The following is a 23666-nucleotide window of genomic DNA, read 5'->3' on the forward strand; positions in this document are numbered from 1 at the left end:
TACAATGAAATGTGTTCTGCTGTTGCTGCTGTTGATGTTTAGTCATTTTTCAGTCATGTCCAACTCTTCTTCATGACCCCTTTTGGGGTTTTCTTGGCAAGGATACTAGTTTGCCATTTTCTTTTCCAGCTCATTTTACAAAAGAAGAAACTGAGGCAAACAGGGTTAAGTGATGTGTCCAGGGTCAGACAGCTAGTCAGTGTCGGAGGCCAGATTTGAACTCAGGAAGAGGAGTCTTCCTGACTTTAGACTTCCCATTGTGCCACCAAACTGTCCAAAGTGTGTTCTAGCCTGAGTATATGGGGGAATGAGGGAAAATTGACAGACTGTCAAACAAAGGAGTTTATGTTTGATCCACTAGACTACAGCCTGGAGCCATTTCCACTCTTCCCCTCCCCCTCCTCTCCTTCCAACTACCATCCTTCCCCTGCTTCCTCCAACTATCTCTCCTTGATCACCATTTCAGAAAAACCTCAGCTGTGACTCACTTCACTTCCTACCCAGACTCTCAATTCCCTTCTTCTCCTCCATCTCCTCATCCTTTCCTCCCCTTTCTCCTTCCTCATCCTTTCTTCCTCTTTCTCCCTCCTCACTCTTTTCTCCCCTCTCCCCACCTCTGAAGTTCTGGAACTTTGAACCAAGACTAAATCAACTCTGCCATTGTTCCTGCGCTCACCACCCCAATAACTTTTTAAACCAGAAAGCCTTCCTTGGTCATCATTCCCTTAGCTCCTTGAGAACAGGGACTATCTTGGCTTCTAGTATCTGTATCCCTACCTCTTAGCCCAATGTTTAACAAATGCTTTTTAAAATCATTCATTCATAGGGAACCACTGAGTCTGAGTAGGAGTGGCGGCATGATTAGACCTAGGCTTTTTTTTTTTTTTAAGTGAGGCAATCTGGGTTAAATGACTTGCCCAAGGTCACACAGCTAGTAAGTGTCAAGTGTTTGGTCTAAGGCCAGATTTGAACGCAGGTCCTCCTGAGTTCAGGGCTGGTGCTCTATCCACTGTGCCACCTAGCTGCCCCTAGACCTAGGCTTTTAGGAAATCACTTTGGCTGCTGTGTAGATGATAGATAGGAGTGAGGAGAGGCTTGAGGCAAGGAGACCATAGGGGAGGCTATGGCGATAGTCCCAGGGAGAGGTGATAAGGATTTGAAATAGAGTAGTGGCTGTTTGAGTAGAGGGAAGAGGAGGTATAAAAGAGTATTATATAGAGAAAAACAACAAGATTTGACATCTGATTAGATACATGTAGGGGGAGAGGGATGAGAGTGAGAAATTGAGGATGACATTGAGGTTGTGAAACTGTGTGACTAGAAAAATCATGTTTTTGACAGTAATAGGACAGTTCAAAGGGGAAAGTTTGAAGGGAAACATGATGAGTTCAGCTTTAGAAATGTTGAGCTAGAGATGCCTCTGGGATATCCAGTATGAAATGTCAAACTGCCACTTGGTAATACGTGACTGGAGTTTAGGAGAGAATCTATATCTGATCTATAGCTAAGAGTCATCTGCAAAGAGATGATAATTGAACTTATGGGAATTGAGGTGACCAAGACAGGGTGTGTGTAGAGGGAAAAAGAGAAGAGGATCCAAGAACTTTGAGATACGCCAGTCTGGTAGGTGTGACATGGATGACGAAGCAGCAGAGGAGAGGAAGAAGGAATGGTTGTACCGGTAAGAGGAGAACCAAGAGAAAGAGCACAGAAGCACAGAGAGCAGAATAGCCAAGAAAGGGTAGTCAACATTGTCAAAGACAGGGGTGAGGAACCTGCATCCTTGAGGATTTGTTCTATAAAATCTGGATTCAGGCAAAAGGCCGAACTTAAGGATCTCAAGGCTGCAGGTTCCCTACCCCTGGTCAAGTGCAACAAAGAGGTCAAAGAGTCTGAGAACTGAGCAAAGACCATTAAACCTGGGCAAGTCACTTAACTGTTTGCCTCAGTTTCCTCATCTGCAAAGTGAGTTGGAGAAGGAAATGGCAAACTACTCTAGTATCTTTGCCACAAACACCCCCAAAGGGGTCACAAACAGTTGAGCATGACTGAAACAACTGAACAACAACAAAAAGGGAGAGTGGGACCTAGACTGGGCAATAAATTTGGATGGAGTGAGTCTCGAAGGAGGAGAGATTGAAGAGCAATGGTGACAGAGGAAGAATCTGAAAGTGGCAATGGGAAGCAATTCCCTACCATGGCCAGTGAATCTCCTATTAATGTACTAAAGTTCTATAAATTTAAGGAAGGCAGCACTGCTTACACTGCTGCAGTGTTCCAAGTGTCTCATAGTGTGGATGCTGCAGAATCCACACATAGCTGAAAGTATTACATGTGTACATACGCCCACTGGCATCCCATGGGAATTCAATTATCCAAACATCTGTTGGAATTCTGTCTAAAGCAGAGCAACTAGTAAATATTTGACTTGCTATAATAATTTCATTCTCCAAAATGTAGAGGAAGTCACAAGAGGAACTGTTGTACTAGACATGATTCTGATTAACAAGGAGAAACTGATTAATAAAGTAGAAATGACAGGAAAATGAAAGGTAGTAAGTCTCTAAGGCTAGATTTGAATTTAGCAAGATGAGTCCTCTTGACTTTAGGCCTGCGCTACACCATCTAGCTGCCCTTAATAATAATAATACTTCTAGAATAACCACTAGGGCCATAATATGAATGGGCTTTCTATACTTTGGGTGTTGTTACATGTAACTGAAGTATAATTCACAGTGAAATAAAAACTACTTGGCACAGTCAGTAAAGAAGATGAAAGGAAGGGAGGAAGAAAAGAAGAAATAAAAGAAAAAAGAAAAAAAAGAAAAAGTTTCCAGTTCTAGCCTTCCCCTTCAATGCTTCAGGGGGACAGTGTGACCCCAAAGTAACTATCAGTACAGAAAATTCAGCCAATCTTTTTGTGAAACTGTCATTCTGAGTATCATCATCTTGGGGGATGGGTTAAGGGCAAGGGAAGAAATTGACTGCTGTGTTCAATTTGAACTTGATGAGACTGATGGGACTTTGTAGAGGGTAGCTACAACCCTGAGAAGTAGGAACTGTTATCTTCATTTCATAGATGATAAAACTGAGGCTGAGAGAGGTTAAGTGATTTGGACAGGGTAACAAAACTAGCAAATGTCTGGGGTAGTATCGAAACTCTATGTATCCTAGATTTTTGAAGAACAGATTTTAGAAGGTTTAGAGGAAGAATAGGTAGGGTTAAGATTGTCCAGGGGAAGTCAGCTCAAGAGATTTGAAAAACAATTCAGAATGAAAATCTGAAGGCATAAAGAGAAACAATATCATTGAAAAGAAACAGGAAAGTTGTATAAAGAGATCGATGTGGATGAACAAAAAACTTACATACCTACTTATATTAGATAATCTCTAAAGTCTCTCCCAGCTCAAAATTTTTAATCCTAAAAAATTCTATGTCCTCAATACTTCAAGGATTTCTAATTTGTTATGAATCCTGAAATCCTAGCTACTAGTTTCTTCCCCTTGGATCCTAATTAACTTACATTTATTTTGCATATACTCACACATATAAATGTTTCCTCCTCCAGTAAAATGTAAACTGAGGGCAAGTGTTATTTTGTCTTAGTATTCTAACACCCTAATTTTACAGATTGGAAAAAGAAGCCCAAAGAGGAAGTGGCTTAACTAAGGTTACACAAGCAGGCTGAGATTTTGAACCTGGAACCTGGGTCTCCAATTACAGCACTTTCTATTGTGTTTATTATGGACTTCTCAAGGTTAAGACAAGTGATTAGTGGCAGGATAGGTCCCTAGGTCCCGGGATCTCCAATTTAGTGCTTTTTTTTTTTTTTTTTTAACTACCTTCCTACACTTTCTGTGGAATTTTCCAAAACAATTCTGGTAAGATATGACAGAATCCCAGATCCCATATTTCTGTGTGGTGTAGTTGGGGGTGGGGTGGGGGATGGGACAGAGAGAAGGGGGTTTTACACTGAAATTGAGAAATCTGAGATTCTGACCTAACAAAAGAAAGGTATATTTTCTATTTCTAATTAAAGTCTTAATATCCTATAGACAGGGTCCCAGGGCCTTATTCCTAATCTTTACTTTTTCTGTACAAGGCTGATTTGTTACCATCCTGTCTGTCCCCTTAACAAATTTCACTATCCATAAATTGGCCACGTTATAAATAACTGTATGGAAGTTTTCTGAATTTTTTGAAATGCCACCTGGATCCCAAACAGGATTTACTCTTATTTATTTATTTATTTATTACCATAAATTACCCTTCTCTCTGTTTGTTTATTTCCATAAATTACCCTTATGTCTATTCTGGCCCCCTACAAGATCACCTGGACCCCAGACAGCTAGCATCCCTCGTGCACCCTGCCCCACACACCCACACACGCTCTATGAGCGTGCATATATACGCACCAGACGTACAGGTTAGACACACATACCCCCGGCACCCCCTCCCCCACCCCGTTCTCTCTCTCCCTCCCTCCCCTTCCCAACACCTCGCCCCCGCCCCCGCCCGTCCCAAACGCGCCTGCGCGTTCCAAGCACGCGTCGCTGAGCCCGCGAGGCCCCCTACCGAAGAGAGGAGGGACTTGGGTCATCCAACCGCCCGGCCGGCATCGGTGTGGCCGGGCGCGGCCTGCCGGGAGCCAGCGTCCATCCCCGGGCCTGCGGCCCGCCCTTCCGAGGTGCCCCGCGGGATGCTCTGTTTGAAAGGCCCGGGGGCGCGCTGTTGGCGGCCCCGGCAGCCCCCGGGGGGCTGGTGGAGGGCGTGGTCGCTGGCCAGGCCGGGGGCCGGGACGGGCGCGGCGCGTGACTACTGGCGCTCCGGCGATCACGGGCTCGTGTCGTCCACCTGGGACCTGGACCATCACTACGTGCACCGCAGCATCATCCCCACCTTGCACTTCCAGCAGAGCCTGCCCAGGTGAGGCCCCCGCCCCAGGGGGGAGAGGAGGCCGCCGCCGCCGCCGGGGGCGCCCAGCCACTGAACACTGACCACGGACGGACGGACCGACGGACGCACAGACGGACGGGGTCTGCGGCCAGCGAGGCAGAGGAGCCTTCCAGTTTAGCATTAGAAGCGGGGAGGAAGCGAAGCAGAGGCATGCAGGAACAGAAGAACTGGGCCTGAGGATTTTAGGGATGGAAGAGAGGCAGAATGGAAGAACAAATGGAGCACAGCGTACATTCCTCCGGAGCCGGAAAGGCTTTGAGTGCCGGGTGCAGCCGGCGCGTTTGTGGGGCAAGATTTGCACCCCCAAGTGGGACTGGTGACTTAAAAAAGAAAATCTCAGCAATTCAGGAAGACTGCCAAAATTAGCCTTAGGCATCCATTGATGCGTGTATATAACATATATATATACACACATACACACACAGTGGTCTTGTGTAGTTTGGAATTTTATTTTCATAATCATTCCTTTTCATAATCCTGGGAAAGACACCCATTGAATAACATTCATAGAAAAGCACACCTACAAAATATCACAAATACACTAGCGTTACAAATAGAACCTTTGGAAGGTCTTAATTGAATTTTTTCAGCATTTCAGGTACTAAGGATTATCATTCTCATCTTTCTCCTCACCCCCGTGGGGAAAAAAAGACTCCACAAAAAAACTTTTCACCTCTATCACACCATTTCTTACCAACATTATTTCTAGTCTTTCTAATGAAACACTGCTTTCACATTTCATTGTTCCATCTCGCTATGAACTGTGTAGTTTCTAATTGTTGATTACTCCCATGCTTTATCTCCATAGATACCAACATTAGTCATAGACTAATGGGCCTTGGTCTTAAACGTTTTTGATAGTTTTTATTCATAATCCTTGTAGAAGTTGGGAAAGAGATTTACTGAGTAGCATTCATAGAAAAGGACATGCCCAAAGCATAGCAAATCCACTGATATTACAAACAGCCTTTGAAAGTCTTAATTGAATTTTTTCAGCACTTTGTGCCAAAGATCATCATTCTCCTATTTCTAACCCCCCCAAAAAAAACTGTTAAAAATTTCTCACCTTTATCACTCTATTTCTTACCAACATTATTTCTGTCCTTTCTAACGAAACACTGCTTTCCTATTTCATTGTTCCATCTTTGTATGAACTGTAGTTTTTCATTGTTGATTACTTCTATGCTTTATCTCCCTAGGTGGCAAGATTTATGGATTAATACTTGCTGACTAGTTGGATTCAAACTCTTTCTCTAACCTCAATGTTATATGCATTGATAGGTAATAGAAAGTCTGACTATAAGTAATGAAAATGTTTCCATGTCACTATGTGAGAATCAGTTTCCTTACTGAACAGTTATACTTGGCTTGAGAGTGTAGCAATACATAGCTGACTATAGAGTGAAATCTGTGAATTCTAAGCAGTTTTTCCCCAATTATGAACTTAAAAACATAAAATTCTGTCTTAATACCTAAACATATTTCATTTACTTTTCTTAAATTCACACAATTCCAGATTACCAATTCCAGAGTTGGAAGATTCCATCAAGCGATACATGGCTGCTCAGAAACCTCTACTGGGAGACAGTGAATACAGGTTGGACCACTGAAATGTGATAGAAAAGTTTCCCACTTTAATGATAAATTTATAAATTAGTCATAAGTTCTTCAAAGTCTAAAATCAGGTTTAAAGCCAATAAACATAAATCTTTTGTATGGATACTTTTCTTGGTGTGATGTAATGGAACATTTACCCCCAAGTCTGAGTTAAAACATTCATGAAAGAAACTAGCTAGAGTTCAGAAACAAAGCCTTCTTCTCCATGTTCATTATGATAACCTTTGTTGACAATTTTCCAAGAACACCCTAATTTTATTTCTCCCTACCCAGCCAACTTTTCTTCCTTTCAGTCTAAAGAATGCTCTGTCTTCTTTTAGACACACAGGGCTTGAAAAATTAGAACTGTATGGCAAGATGTTGTGGCAAGACTCTTAGAACAGGAGTTGACTATCCCTTGCCCCTATCTTCCTTCTTCCCATCTCAGTTAGTAATTCCAAGATACCCTGCATGTGTGTTTTTTTTCCATCTTTTTCTGCCCCTTTCATGGCTGCAAATGAAACATCATCTTCTATATGTCTTCTCTTTTAGTGGAAGATGGCCTGTTATAGAGCTGAATTAATCACTGTAATCCTCAATTCATAGTTGTATGTTCTCTGGCTTTAATGTACCGTGCTAACCATTGAGCAGAGATTCACAAAATAAAAAAGTTCTGACCTTGAGAAACTTGAATGTATGCTGAGGAGAAGGCAGCATTGACAACAAAAAGAAACTGGTCTCCAGTGGTGCTTTGGTGACCTTGATATTTGAGCCCTGCTAGACCTGTATATCTACTTAAGATGCATAGAAAAAGAAATTGCTTTACGGACACCTACTTGCTTCAAAGGAAGATTAAACCCTAGAAAGTTTATATATAAGACTGAACAAATTTGTGCCTTTTAACTTAGTAGTAAAAATACTCACATAATGACAAGGTACCTTCCTCAAACCAGTGTCAGAGAACCAGAATTTAGAGGTGGAAGGAACCTTAGAGACTGTCAAATTAAACTTTCTCATTTTATGGATGAGATAAAGAAATATTGCCAAAGATTACATAGTTGGTCAATGGCAGAAGTAGTATTTAGAACCCAGGTTTGTTGGCTACTAATATAGTGAATGTTCTTTTCAAATTAATTTCTGAAGGTAAGCTATTCCTGCAGAGAATATAACAATTTAGGGGAATAAGATTGTTCCAAAATTAAATAAAACCTGATTCAGGTACAGCCATAGGAACTAAATAAAATTATGTGTGGTAGTGACAAAGGGGGTGTTATGCTAGAATTTCTTTTAGCAGCTGGAGATATTTTAAGGCTATTAACTAACTATTCCTTTATATGAGTTCTAGTGAGCTTTTAAAGTAATGATATTTTTGTTTCCTTACCTTTCATCAGAGTCTTTAGGTTTGAGATTAACAATAAAAAAATCAAAAGCCATGTGAGAGTTTTTATTAGATTTTGAATCAAAGGAGAGTTTAAAGAAAAGGAAATTCTGAAAGTGCAAAAAAAAAATAGTGTAGATGTTGAGATTAATAAATACTGAGTAGATAGAGTTAATTTTGTTGAAGTTTTCCCATGAAATGTTAAATTATATTATGTGCTATTAACATTTTTTTCCTTTACAAACTAGAAATACTGAAAAACTTGCAAAGGCTTTTAAAAATGGAATTGGAAAAGAGTTACACAGAAATCTCATTGAGCTTGATAAAAAGAACTTTCATACAAGCTATGTAACAGGTTTGCTTGCTTATCCTTTTAAAAAATATTAGACATTTTGCTTTTAACATACTTTAATTTTTAAACTTAGTTATCTGTAGCAGCTGTTTCACTTCTAGATACTTCTGGAGACCTGTATGTTAACTATCTTATTGCTGTAAGAACTCTAAAAAAATGGAATGGAGTATCCTTCTCTCCCCCCCGCATCATTTATTTTATTGCATCCTTAATTTGTTCCTGTTACAATTATGCATCATATTCTTTGTGGTTATTTATCTGGAAGATACATTTTTTTAAAAATGAGATGCTCACATTGTGTTTTTTTTTGTTTTCTTCATTCTTTCTACATCCACCTCCTTTTACCTACCCTAAAATGTAGACATTCTCCAAGTTCTGTCCTTGACTCTTGTTTCTCTTTACATTTCCTTGAATTATATACATGTCTACTTGATAATTTTATCTGCTACAAGACACATATTTGTAACACAGTTGATTTGGAAATAGATTTGTAATAATAGAGAGAAGTTATTAAATGTAAGCTGAGGTGGAAACTTGTCCCAAGATCAAGGGACTTGATTTTTAACAAATCATAATTAGATAAAAGTGAACTTTTGGAAGCAAAGTTGAACTATTGATATAAGCTAATTCATTACTGAGGGAGAAAAAGTGATTATTTTAGGTGTTGATTCTTGAAACTCACATTGGTTGAAATTAGGATTTTTTTCTAGATTATGCAATTCATTATTCGATAATAAAGTCATTTAAAAGTTTCATAGAACTTAGAATTGGAAGGAACCTATTTCTCTCAAGAGTTCTCCCTTCTTTTCAGTCACCTTGGTTTGCAACCTCCAGATCACTCTCAACTCCTCCCTCTTCCTCAACCCATATATTGAATCTGTTGCCAAGCCTTCTCGGTTCTACCTCTACCCATCCTTTCCCATTCTTTCTCCTCCCTCCACTCACATGACTACCTTTCTATTTTGAGCCTTTACCTCTACCTGGACCAGTACAGGAGACTACTAATTGGTCTCCCTGCCTCAAGCCTCCCTTCCTTCTCCCTCTCCGCCCCCCATCTGTCCTTCACACAGCTGCTAGAGTGATTTTCTTAAAGTACACGTCTGACTCAAAAACCTCCCTATTATCTCTAAGTTTCAATATAAACTCTTTTGTTTGACATATAAAGCCATTCACAACCTGTTTTCAGCCATTCTTTCCATATTTATATGTAACTCCCATTCATGCATTCTGGAGTCTGGCCTAACTAGCCTTCTTCCTTGCATATGAGCTTCAGTCTCCTCATCATAAAGCACATACTTTTCCCTAAATTTAAAATGCCCTTCTTCCTTACTTCTGTCTGAGAGTCCCTAGTTTCCTTCAAAGCTAAGCTTAAATACTAGTTCCTGATGAGGCCTAATCTACCCAGCTGCTGGTGCCTTCTTTGTCAAAATTATCTTATATTTATTTTGTATATGTTTGTATATATTTTATATTTATAAATATATTTTATCTACTTGTATATATAGTTTAAGCAAATATATACATGCTATCTCTCCCAATAGAATAATCATTATTTCACTTTTGTCTATGTTTAGCATGTGCCTAGCACATAATAGGTATTTAATAAATGCTTATTTGTTTGACTTTAAAAGTCATCCAGTCCAATAAATGTTTGTTGAATTGAATTAAACTTCCTTGATTTACAAATGAGGAAACTGAACCCAACAAAGATAAAAATGGTTTACCCACATTCACAGATAAAGTGCGTGGCAGAGACAAGATTCAAACTCAGATCCTGTGAATATGAGGTTCTGTGGTATAGGGAAAAAAGAGTTAGCAACTTTAGTTAGGATCCCAGCTCCTCCATTTACTGCTTGTATGATCTGAGCAAGTCACTTCACCATTCTGGGTCTGTGTTTCTCAAATGTATGATGAAGAAGTTGGCAGTATCATAAGAGCGTAGATCTCTTAGGGCTGGAAAAGACCTTAGAGACCGTTGTTTTCAACATTTTATAGAAGAGGAAACTGAGGCACAGAAAGGCTAAGCATCTCACTCAGGGTCACATAGGCAAATATTTAAAGAAGGGTTTGAACTCTGGTCTTCCTGATTCCAGTCCAATGGTCTGTCAAGATCTATGGTCACTTCCAACTTGATATCTATGATCCCATAATACTAAATTCTATGTTCTTTTCATTATATCTAATATGAATAATGCTGATTTTTAAAAAAAATTGTTATACAGGAAAATGATAAATGTTGGAGAAGATGTAGGAAAATTGGAACACTAATGCATTGTTGGTGGAGTTGTGAAATGATCCAACCATTTTGGAGAGCAATTCATTTTTTTTGTTTTTTGGTTTTTTCTAATTCTTTTTTTTTTCCTAGTGAGGCAGTTGGGGTCAAGTGACTTGCCTAGGGTCACACAGCTCAATTGGAGAGCAATTTAGTACTGTGCCTAAAGGGCTATAAAACTGTGCATACCCTTTAACCCAGCAATACCACTTCCAGGGCTGTATCCCAAAGAGATCATAAAAATGAGAAAAAAGACCCACATGTACAAAAATATTTACAGTGACTCTTTTTGTGGTGGCAAAGAATTAGAAATTGAGGGAATGGTTGAACAAGTTGTGGTATATGAATGTAATGGAATACTATTGTGCTATAAGAAATGATGAACAGGCAGACTTCAGAAAAACCTGGAAAGACTTGTATTCACTGACGCTGAGTGAAGTGAGCAGAACCAGGAGAACGTTGTACACAATCACAGCCACGTTGTGTGATGACTTAACCCTTCTCAACAATGCAAGGATCTAAGACATCAACAAAGGTCTCACGATGGAAAATGCTATCCACATCCAAAGAAAGAACTATGGAGTTTGAATGCAGATGGAAGCATACTATTTGCTATTTCTTTTCTTCTGTTTTGTTTTGTTTCCTCTTTCTGGTGGTTCCTCCTATTGGTGCTAATTCCTCTTTACAACATCACTAATGTGAAAATGTTTAATAGGAATGCATATGTATAGCCTATATCAGATTACATGCCATCTTGGGGAGGGAGGGTGGGAGGGAGGAGGAGAAAAAATTTTAGAACTCAAAAGCTTATGGTAGTGATTGTTGCTAAATCAAAATAAATAAATAATTATAGATTGGCATAGATGTCACATACTTGTGAAATTAGTTTCTATTTAGATTGTCTGCCTAGTATCATTTTGCTTATTTGGTGGGCGCACAATAAATGTTTAATAGTGACATTTTATACTTCAAAAGAGCTATAATTTCACCAGTGAAAGGTTGTCCCTCCACTGACGCAGATTGTAACCTTATTGTGCCTTAGGAGACAACATTCATGAACTACTGTGACTAAAAAAAGTAATCACCTGGTAGCCAGTCTTCTAGAGATGATCCTTCTCTCTGAATTTCATAGTCAGGCTGTTTTTTGCATGACAGACAGTCCCAGGTCCCTACATTAAAACAGCTTGATAGTGGCCAGAGCTTATTCTCTGTTAGCATTGCTTTGGGATCGCAGAGTCACGTCTGTGCTATGATGAGGGCTCAGAACAGGACTTTGGTAGAGGGTGATATTTTATGTTAATGCTATTTTTTCCAAGTACAAATGACTTTGATGTTTACCTGTTAGCTCTTCATTAAAATTCCTACTCCAATCCCTTATTGCACTATGGAATTGACCTTGGGTTTCCAAAGGCTGGTTGTGCAGAGTATAAGCTCTTAAAGGTCCTGTTATGCTAGAAAGACTTCATTTAGAGGCTGTAGAATGAGGCCTGTCTGTTGATTGAGGACCAGCCTTGATAAGTCCAGAGAGACTTATCTGCAGGCTGGCCTCAAGAAAATAAAAACAATGTTAATTCTCAAAGAGGGGTTACACTTTGTATCAATGAAGGGAAGTACTCATACCAGTGAAGTTACATGTCTTTTATAGATCAGTCTCACTTTGTATATATTTAAGGCAATTTCAGATTCATGTAAATAATTATGGAAGGTCTCTAGATTTACATACGTAAATGGTGCAGATAAGTGTTTTCCACATCCTACAAATTCTAGCTTAACAGAAGCCAAAAACTTTTATAGAAATTTCCTAATTCAGTATTTAACTGCTACCAAGGATTTTATCGGAGTAGCTGGTAAATAAATAGGTTACTTTCAAAATATAAATATTGATTGCTTTCCTTGACTGCCTACTATCTTTCTTTCCAGTGAGTGAGTAGAAATTACATTTATTTCATAGGAAAGGCCTATTTATTTTGTCTAGATAAAGTTTTAATAAAGTTGCTAATATGATTTCCCAGCTGGGAAAATTAGAAGCATGTTAGAGAGAGCGTGATAGTGTGTTACAGAGAGTTGGCCTCGAAATCAGGAAGACCTGGGTTCAAGTCCCAGTTCTGCCATTATTAGTTGTGTGACCTTTGATCTCACTTTATCTTCTGTAAGTCTCATTTTCCATATTGTAAAATGGCAATATTTGCACTACCTTCCTCAAAACTTTTTTGGAAGGCTCAAATGAAGTAATATATATAAAGTACTTTTCAAACTTCAAAACACTACATAAATGCATTCTTTTTATTATTATTGGAGACTTCCTGTTTCCTTATTAATGCCAAATAAATAAGAGTTTACCGGAACTGAATTTTTCCTTGACATAATAGTTGCTTTATGCAAATATACCATATCTATAACAATTATGCCTTCTCATAAAAACCATTTCACTGACTTTTATTTGTCTGGCTTTGTTTTTTTGTTTTTACAGGTCCATGGCTTGATAGGTATCTTTCTTCAAGAGACCCTATTGTTTTAAACTTTAATCCTTTCATCACATTTAAACGAGATCCACAAGAATCATATAATGACCAACTTGTGAGAGCAACAAATCTGACTGTATCAGCAATAAAATTTCTTAACTCTCTGAGGAGTTCTATCTTAGAGCCAGACATTTATTATGTCAACCCACAATGGAGCAAGAGTAAGGCCTTTAAAAGGTTTCTCAGCCTTCTCCCAACTTCGGTGTCATGGTATGGAGCTTATTTTGCACAAGCTTATCCTTTAGATATGTCACAGTATGGTCATCTCTTTAATAGTTCCAGAGTTCCTAAACAAGGTAAAGATGAACTGTTTTCAGATCATGGTGCACGCCATTTGCTGGTAATGAGAAATGGACATTTTTATGTGTTTGACATATTGGATCCTATTGGAAATATTCTACATCCATATGAAATACAAGCACATTTAATTAATATTTTACAGGATGGGGAAACAGTAGCTGAGTATCCTCTGGGCTACCTCACCACTGAGAACAGAAATACCTGGGCAGCAGTAAGAGAACAGCTTCTGCAAGCTGGGAATGAAGAAAGTGTGTACAAAATTGATAGCGCAATATTCTGCTTGTGTTTAGATAGTTTTAGAATAGAAAACAGTTCCCACCTATCACACTGTATGCTTCATGGATATGGTTATAATCGCTGGTTTGACAAATCTTTCAGTTTAATTATCACTGTTGATGGGAGTGCAGGGATAAATTTTGAACATTCTTGGGGAGATGGAGTTGCAGTTCTCCGTTTCATTAATGAAGTATATGCAGATAGCACAAAGCATCCTGCGGTTGTTCCAAAAAGGACTGCTGCTGTACTATGTTCTGCAAATGTAGAAAAGCTGCAATTTCATTTGAATGAATCAATTCGGTCAGCTGTGACTGTTGCACGTCAAAAATTTGACAAGCAAAGACATAAAATGACGGTGAAACCATTTGAGTTTAGAAAGTTTGGGAAACAATACGTAATTCAACAAAGAATGAGTCCAGATGCTATATTTCAACTTGCATGTCAGGTTGCTGCTTATCGTCAGTTTGGGAAAACTGTTCCTACATATGAATCATGTAGTACTGCTGGCTTTAAACATGGTCGAACAGAAACTATTCGATCTGCAACAGTTTACACAAAACGATGCGCTCAGGCGTTTATCATAGACCGGAAAAAATACAGTGCGCAAGAGCTAAGAAAGCTAATTGAAAGCTGTTCAAAATACCACAAGTTTTTACAGATGGAAGCCGCACTAGGTTAGTTTTATGCCACTTTGTGATGTTCAGAATTAGAACAGACCTTGTTAATATTTTTAGTAGCTATAAGTCATTTAAAAAAACTTTATGTACTATGTTCATTAGATTTTTTTATGTTATTGATTCAGGGTGAAATTTTAATGTATTATGTTGTTGTTCTAACAAAAAGAAACGTCCGAAAATTTATATAGGACTTAATATTTAGAAAGCACTTTATTTGCGGCAATCCAGTGTGTATATAGTATAAGTATTATTATCTCCATTTTACAGATGAAGAAACCAAAGTTTGAAACCATGAGTACATGCCCATGATTACATGGCTAGCAGATACGAGAGCCAGATCACAAACCCAGGTTTCCTGATATGAAGCCTATTGCTCTTTCCATTACTCTAGCTTTATAAGAAAAAGGTGCCAGTTCTTTCTCCTTGAATTGAAAAGAGCACTGAATTTAGAAAATCTAGATGCCCCAAATATTTTGGGGGTATTTATTCTCAAAGTGGTGATATACCAAAACTGAGGGATTCTCGAGACCAAACAAGTGGATAAGATACAGGATTCCAGCCATATTCATGGGGTAATATGAACAGATTTAGGATTTTCCTGGTATTTTTAGGTGCATCTTCAAACTGCAGAAGTGATAAGTCCATGCTACATGTTTTACTTTCTGAGCAACCAACTGGAACTTTTGAACACAACAGCAATTTGATCCATTTCACAATAGATCTATGATTATAGCCAAGTTATTTAACTTCCATGTGATATTTCCTCATCTGTAAAACAAGGGAAATAATATTTAAACTTTATACCTTGAACTTGAGAACTCAAGCAATTAAAGAATATATAAGCATGTTTATTGTTTGAAGCATAGTTTTAAAAAAATTTGTAACAAGATACTTAATTTTACCCAAAAAAGTCATTGAAAAAATATAAACTACTTACTTTACAAAATTGTTGTGAAGAAAATGCATTATGAAACAAAGCACTATACAAATCTTAGACTAGTCTAGAAGTTTACTGTCCTGTTTATCTTTGGAGTTCAGACTTTTTTAAGATTGAACGAAATGAGGGATTTGGAGAAAGTTAAAAAATTTTTTTTGTTCCAGGGGTATAAGACAGAAGAAGGTCATAAAGGTAGGAATGAATATCAGGTAGATTGTTTTGGGGAAGGAAATGGGGTATTTTTTGTTTGTTTCTTTTGGGGGGTTTGGTTGCTTTTTTTGTAGTAGGTATTTTGAAAATTAACAGATTTTCTGCAGGCAGGGATTCTAGCTTTATCCTTGCTGGTACCCAAATTGGTAATATGCCATAAATGAAGGCTTCCCAAGACACCAAAAAACAGACAAGTTACAAGATTCTAGCCAGATGCATGGGGTGATATGAACAGATCGAAAATTTTCCTGGTGATTTTGGGTACATCTTCAAGCTCTACATGGGTGATGAATCTATGCTACATGTTTTACTTCCTCTATAACTAGCTGAGCATGACAGCAATTTGACCCATTTCAGAAGTCTCAGTCACCAGATACTATTACTCAAGGCATATGATCAAAGTTTTAAGAAAATTATCTGTACATCTGAGCTACATGTTGAATTCTACTGCAGGGTTTGTAGAATTCCTTTCTGATACTATGAGTGGGATAAGAGGAAGGAAATAGTGGAGAAATAGTTATTTTTCTACCAGCATTTAGAAAGAAATGGATTTGGGAAGAATAGGATAGGTATATAGTCTCCATCTTGTTTAGTTTGAGGAAGTACTATAACTTCAAATTTAAAGTATTTGTTAATAATACAGAAAGTCTTGTCATTGTTCTATTTCTATGATCAGGAACTCTGAAATTCTAGTATACCATGATAGTATCCTATCACTCTTATCTCCCTGTGTCCCATTCTTCCTAACCCTATTCTATGTCCTCCCTGTGCCCTTCAGTTCATGTATTCCTCAGTATTTTCCCAGGCACTGATCTTGTCTCAGACTTTACTTCCCAGACTTAACTCTAGTTAACTAATTGGACTCAACATTATTCTCTACTCCTGAGTCACTTGTTTCCTTTTTTATATTATAACTCATGCCTTTACTAAAACCAACTCAGGATTACTCCCACTACTCATTTCCTCTACTTCCACTCAGGTGATAGAAGTGAAGCTAGAAAAGTCTCTACTATGTTGATTGGTTGCATTACAAATTTATGGTATCTAATCTCAAATGGGCCCTCACTGCAGCAAGGCAATACTTTCACTCTTCCCTAATTGATTCTCTATTGTACTCTGCACAGTGGCTATTTAAAGCTTCTATCTTCCTCAAGTCTCTTGCACCATTGTTTCCTTGCACCCTCAGAGCTAAGAATTGCCCTTCATACTTCACCAAAAAGATAAAAGCCATTCACTGTGAGCTCTTTCTTCCCTTTTCTGCATCTCAGGGCCCCCATTATCCCTCATTTTCCCCTTTACTCCAAGGCTAAACCTTCCATATGTACCCTTAATCATTTCCTGTTCTAGCTCCACCAGATTGCCCTCACAATCATCCCTTCTCCTTATTCGTACATCACTTCCTACCCTTCTCATTACTGCCTACCATTTCCCAAATCTCCCTCATCTTTTTTTGAGATTTGTTAATTTCAACATTCTTTTAAAATTTTGAGTTCCAAATTCTCTCCATCCTATATCCCTTGAGAAGGCAAGTTATATTTCTATACACAACTGAGTATGCATATACTTCTCTCTTTGAGCCAATTCCAATGAGAGTGAGTTTGAAGCATTTCCCTCCACCCCCCATCCTCCTTATTTTCTCATCAATTGTAAAAGCTCTTCCTTATATGCATTTTTTATGTGAGAAAATTTTGCCAATTCTACTCCTCCCTTCACCCTTCTCCCAGTGCATCCTTGTTTCTCATCCCTTTATTGTTTTTTTTGGGGGGGGGGCAGATCATTGCAACATAATCAATTCATACTCTCTCTGCGTAGACCCCTAATGACAATAAAGTTCTTAGGAGTCATAAACATCAGCTTCCTATATAGGAATGTAAGTAGTTTAAATATTTTAAGTCCCATGTGATTGGTCTTTCATGTTTACCTTTTTATGGTTTTTTTTGAGTCTTGTGTTTGTCATATTTTCTATTCAGCTCTGGTCTTTTTATCAGAAATGCTTGAAAGTCTTCTGTTTCATTAAATATCCATTTTTTCTTTTGAAGAATTATACTCAGTTTTGCTGGGAAGGTGAATTTTTGGTTGTAATTCTAGCTCCTTTTCCTTCCAGAATATCATGTTGCAAATCCTCTGGTCCTTTAATATTGAAGCTGCTAAATCTTGTGTGATGCTGACTATGGCTCCATGATATTTGAATTCTTTCTTTCTGGATGCTTGAAGTATTTTTTTCTTTGATATGGGAGCTCTGGAATTTGGCTGTAATATTTCTCGAGTTTTCATTTTGGGTTCTTTTTTTAGGAGGTGATTGGTAGATTCTTTACCCTCTAGATCTAAGATGTTGGGCCAGTTTTCTTTGATAATTTCTTGAAATATGGTATCTAGGCTCTTTCTGTTATCATGGCTTTCAGGTAGTCTAAATTATCTCTCTTGGATTTCTTTTCTATGTTATTTGGTTTTTCCTATGAGACATTTCACATTTTCTTCTTTTTTTTTCATTCTTTTGAATGTGTTTTATTGTTTCTTGATGTTTCATGGAGTCCTTAGTTTCCAGTTGCCCAATTCTAATTTTTAAGGAATTATTTTTTAAATATTTATTTAGTTTTAGTTTTCAATATTCACTTTGATAAGATTTTAAGTTTTAAATTTTCTTCTCTTCCCTCCCAACCCCCTCCCCAAGATGGCATGCCATCTGATAGAGGCCATACATGTACAATCATATTAAACGTATTTCCACATTAGTAATGTTGTAAAGAAGAATTGGAACCAAAGGAAAAAACCACAAGGGAAAAATAATATTCTTTGATCTGCATTCAGATACTATAGTTCTTTCTCTGGATGTGGATAGCATTTCCATCATGAGTCTTTTGGAATTGTCTTAGATCATTGTATTGCTGAGAAGAGCTAAGTCTATCAAAGTTGGTCATCACACAGTGTTGCTGTACAATGTTTTCCTGGTTCTGCTCACTTCACTCAACATCAGTTCATTTAAGTCTTTCCTGGTTTTTCTGAAGTCTGCCTGCTCATCTTTTCTTAGGGAACAATTGTATTCCATTACATTCATATATCACAACTTGTTCAGCCATTCCCCAGTTGATGGGCATTCCCTCAATTTCCAATTCTTGGCCACCACAAAAAGAGCTTCTATAAATGTTTTTTTACATGTGGGTCCTTTTCCCACATGTTTTTCCGACAAGATTTTTTTGATCTCTTTGGGATACAGACCTAGAAATGGTATTGCTGTATCAAAGGGTGTGCACAGTTTTATAGTCCTTTGGGCATAGTTCCAAATTGCTCAAGGGATTTTTTTCTTTAGTGAGATTTTGTACCTCCTTTTCTGTTTGGCCAATTCTGCTTTTTAAGGAGTTCTTCTCTTAGGTGAGTTTTTGTACCTCCTTTTACTATTTGGCCAATTTTGTTATTTAAGGTGTTATTTTCTTCAGTATTTTTTTTGTGCCTCTTTTACCAAGCTGTTAATTCTCTTTTCATATTTTTTTATATCACTCTCATTTCTCTTTTACCAAGCTGTTAATTCTCTTTTCATATTTTTTATATCACTCTCATTTCTTTTCCCAATTTTTTCCTCTACTCTTATCTCTTTCTTTAACTCTTCCAGAAATTCTTGTTGGATTTGGGTCCAATCAATATTTTTCTCTGAGGCTTTTTTTGGTAGCTGTTTTCACATTATTGTTGTCTTCTGAGTTTAGGTCTTCTCTCTTCTCTGTCACAGTAGTAGCTTTTTATGGTCAGTTTCTGTTTTTGTTGTTTGCTTATTTTTTCCAGCTTATTTCTTGACTTTGAACTTAATGCTGAAGTTGGGCTCTGCTCACCTTGAGGTGAGTAGGCACTGTCCCAATCTTCAGGCTTTTTCCTGCAGCTGTTTTCAGAGCTAGTTTTGGGAGTTTGCAAGTTTTTGATGCTTCCAAGGTGGTGGGATCCTGGGAGAGGTATGGTCACTGCTGTGCTGGTCTGTGCTCTGGTCTTTACCTAGGAAGGGCCCCTGGTTCTATGTAGCCACAAGTGCTAGCCTTCCTCTTTGCTTTGGAATTGTGACCAGGGTCTTCCTTATGATTGACCATCAGCACCCCTCTCTGCCCTGGAACTGTGACCCAGAACTGTGTATGGACAATACAGTTGCCAGTCAGTCCCAGCTGTACCCAATGCCAGCAAAGGGTCCTTCTCTGTAATCTCTTTCTGACTAGTTGGCTGACTGCCTTACCATCTGTGGTCTAAGAGCTTCCAGAGCTTTTGCAGTCACTATTGTCATTGGTGTGTGTGTGTGTGTGTGTGTGTGTGTGTGTTCTAGACAGGCCTCTACCCTCGTGTCACAGACTTCTGCTGACTTCCTAAGTTTCCTTAGGCCAGCAAAATGTGTCACCCTGATCTTTTGTTGACTCTGCCATTACAAAATTGGATTTGAAGCAGTATTTTGAAGTTGTTTGGAGGAGAATGCTGAGAGTTCAGCTAAGTGGCTGCCCCTAATCCTCCATCTTGGCTCAGGCCCCTCTCTCATCTTTAAAAAAATATTAGTAGACCCTATTATTCCTTCAAACTATTGTCCTTTCCTCCCATTCTCATCCAAATTCCTGGTAAAAGCTGTCAAATCTCATTGTCTCTATTTTTTCACTTCTCAACCTTTTACAATCTATTTGCCTTCTAACTTCTTCAAATGAGATATTTGTACAGCATTTAGTACAGTGCCTGCCTCATGGTAAGTGCTTAATAAATGCTTATTCCCTTCTCTTTCATCATTCAATGAGAACAGTTTTCCAAAATCACCAAGGACTTCTTAATTGCCATATCCAAATGGACTTTTCTCAGTCCATATCCTTTTTGTCCTCGGTAGCATTTGACATTGTTGATCTTGTCCTCTTCTCTTGGTTTCTCTCTTGTCTGTCTGGCCATTCCTTATTCTCGTTTACTGAAACATCATCTATATTACACCCCCTAATGATACATGTTCCACAGGGCCTTGTTCTGGGTCTTTTTTCTTCTATTTTCTTGATAATCTCATCAATTCACATGTTTTTAAATATGTCTATAAGGATGAATCCAACATCTGTACCTCCAGCTGTAGTCTGTTGAGCTGTAGTCCCACATTACCAACTGCTTATTGGACACTTCAGTTTAGAAATGGAGGCATTGCAAACTCATCATGTTCAAAATTATACAAGAGCAGTATAATCCTCAATTCCTCATACTCACTCCAAATATCTAATCATTTTCCAAATCTTGTCATTTCTGCCTCTATAGCGTTTCTTGAATCTAGCCTCTTCTCTCTACCCACATGACCACCATTCTTATTCAGGCCCTCCTTACCTCTTACCTGGACTATTAGACTTCTTCTAGTCTCTTCCATACCTGAATCCATCCTCCAGAAGTGATTTTCCTAAATTCAAATCTAGCCATTTCCTTCCTTTACTTAAACTCCAATGGCGCTCTATTACTTCCTCTCTCCTTTAAAGCCCTTCATCACAATCTGCCCCCAACTTGTCTTTCCATCCATATAAGACATTATGCCACACATAATGGAACAGCCAAAATGGCTTTCTGACCATTTCCATATGTACATGCTATCTCCCCTGATAGAATGTAAGCTCCTCATGAGCAAGAATTTTCACTTTTGTATTTGTACTGTGCCACTTAGGGTTCATTTCTTTCATTACCTTGTGTTTATTGCATGTGTGTATACAAATATATAAAATAGAGTGTGTCCTATGAGAGGATATACATTCCTGAAGGGCAAAGACTTTCACTTTTGTACGTATGTCCCTTCTGCTTAGTACAGTATCTGGCACATAATAGATATTTAATCAATGCTTATTGATTGATGCAGATTTGCAAAGTTATTCTTATCTATGTTCTCCCATAGATTCTCCAGTGAGGATTCTAAAGATCTTTCTCTAGGTTTTTTAACATTCCATGGGAACTAGTGTAGTATTTAGGCTATCTAGTTGTTATCCCTTGTTTTCCATATGTGACGCAAGGTACTTCCTGTATTTATTGAATAATGTATCCCTCATTTCACTATTGGTATATACATCATTGTTGGAAATATACTATAATCTACTTCATCCACCAATTTTCAATTGCCCTTTGGGCCACCTTCAACTTATTTGGAGATTGTGGTGTTCTAAGATTCACAAACATACAGTATCACTGGATCACTGGGAGAACATTGGTAATGAAAAACTCTGGTTTTGTGTTCAGTAACTTATTGTTAAGAGGACTGCATAATTTACAAAATGACACTAGCACCATCCCTTTCTCCTATTGGATTCTGGATCCACCTCCTTGTCTATCTGCAAGGTCTGTCATAGATATTGGTTCATTGAATTAGCCATTCACTTGCTTGTTATAGTGTGGACAATAGACATTTTCATCTGGTTATCTTTTCCTGTGTAGATTTTTAGGTCACTGTTCTGCGTAATCAGGGATTTCATCTCAAGAGGCCTCATTCTTTTGGTTAATGTTAAAATACAAGCAAGAGGGGAAGATTTTCTTTAATGTTTGCCTTTTATAAAGCATACAAAAGTTGATAAAACAATCAACTGGAACAGTAAGGAATGATGAAGAAAATAATCTATTATTATATCATCATAAAAAAATTAGAACTTAATGAATAATGTACCAAGAGATGAGAATAAAGGCTGAGAAAAACAGAACTTCAGAGATGCATATAAAGATCAACCTTGCAGAAGGAGAAAGCACAAACTTTTGCAGAAAATAGATTTGGAAAAATATGGTGGAAGAATTAATTGTCAATATGATAGCCTAAGGTTTAGGTCACTCTATATTTGTCTTTTTTTTCCGGCATCAGAACATTTTTTTAGGCCATATAGAGAGTCCGTGTTAAGAAAATGAATAGGGCTGCAGAGGAACCTGCAAAAAAACCTGCCAGATTGAGCCATAAAGACTGAAAACAGTATAGAAAAACATCTGCACAATCAAGCACTAATAAGGTGTTGGCAAGGATAAGACAGTCTTTAAAGGACAGTAAAACATAGAGGAAATATTATAAACTGAAGCAAGCTACTGAGAGGCAAAGACAAATTTAGTGAACATTTCAGTGAATCATATTTTAAAGCAAAGGCCCTTTCAATAACTCCCTTTTTGCTTACTGAACAATATTTTGGTTTTTAGGTTCCACCTTCTCAAGCATTTCCAAAGGAGGAGGAGCTCTGTCTCCTCACACTTGTTATAGTCCTTTGCCTCTTTCCTTTGCACTGATTACATTCTCTTCTTGTTTTGTAATTACTTGTGTATTTGTTATATATCTCCTATTGGACTGAGATCCTGAGATCAATGACTGTGTCATGTTTTGCCAAATCAATTGGTTTTTTCTCAATCCCCATCTTCCTTGAGTTTTTGATACTTGACTAATACTTCCTGCTTGAGTCTCTTTGCTCCTGCAGCCTCAGAGGGACAGCATTATTTCTTCCTCTTTTTGAATGGCTCATCCATTGGTCTTACTTGCTAGATATTTATCCTCTTCCTGACCCTTTAATTAGAGTCTTCTTTAATAACCAATGTTTGAATCTTTGCTGTCTCTACATTCTTTTCCCTAGCATCTCATTTACTCCTCTAACTTTAGCTACCATCTCTATCCAAATATCTCCTGAATCTATATCAAGCACTGATATCTCTTCTGAGCTCCAGAGCTTTATCATATTTCTTATAAGACATCTCTATCTGTATCCCACTGACATCTTCCTCAAACTCTTATGTCCAAAGTCAAGGATGGTATCTTTTACCCAAAACTTATTTATGTTTATGAATAAACTATTTCTACCTGTCCTACCACCGTTTATCCTGTCTTTCATGTTTGAAATAGTAGGGCTAATTTTGACTCTTCTTCCTCTCTCATCTCTCATATCTAATCAGTTTCAAGGCCCTATCAATTTCAGCACTGCAGCATTTGTCATATCCATCTTCTATTCCTATTGCCACCATCCTAATGTAGGCTCTTGTTACCACCACTACCTTGGTCTACAGTACTACTTCCTACATTTCTAAAATGTCTTCCTGAGAATGATTTTCTACCCTTCAGATTTTTGCAATAGTAATCTTTTACAAAATTCATGGTATTTAGAGCTGGAAGAATTTAGAGATCATCTAATCCAGTCCTTTAATTTTATAATGAAACTGAGTCTTTTACTTTCTGGTCACATCATTCTATTCTTCAATAATCTCTAGTC

At 37.9% G+C, this 23666-nt stretch overlaps 1 protein-coding gene across 1 annotated transcript in view; it reads left to right on the forward strand.

Moving 5' to 3' along the window:
- Positions 1-4700: 4700 nt before the first annotated feature.
- LOC114025146 (carnitine O-palmitoyltransferase 2, mitochondrial-like) overlaps positions 4701-23666 on the forward strand; it is a 30985-nt gene continuing 12019 nt past the window's right edge. Inside the window, exons 1-4 of the mRNA XM_027838484.1 lie at positions 4701-4927; positions 6474-6554; positions 8180-8286; positions 13026-14327. Of these exons, the coding sequence (XP_027694285.1) occupies positions 4701-4927; positions 6474-6554; positions 8180-8286; positions 13026-14327 (1717 nt within the window). The remainder of the gene's footprint in view (positions 4928-6473; positions 6555-8179; positions 8287-13025; positions 14328-23666) is intronic.

This window comes from Vombatus ursinus, unplaced genomic scaffold (genome assembly GCF_900497805.2).
Source record: "Vombatus ursinus unplaced genomic scaffold, bare-nosed wombat genome assembly UNPS02014828.1, whole genome shotgun sequence".
Taxonomy (NCBI): Eukaryota; Metazoa; Chordata; class Mammalia; order Diprotodontia; family Vombatidae; genus Vombatus; species Vombatus ursinus.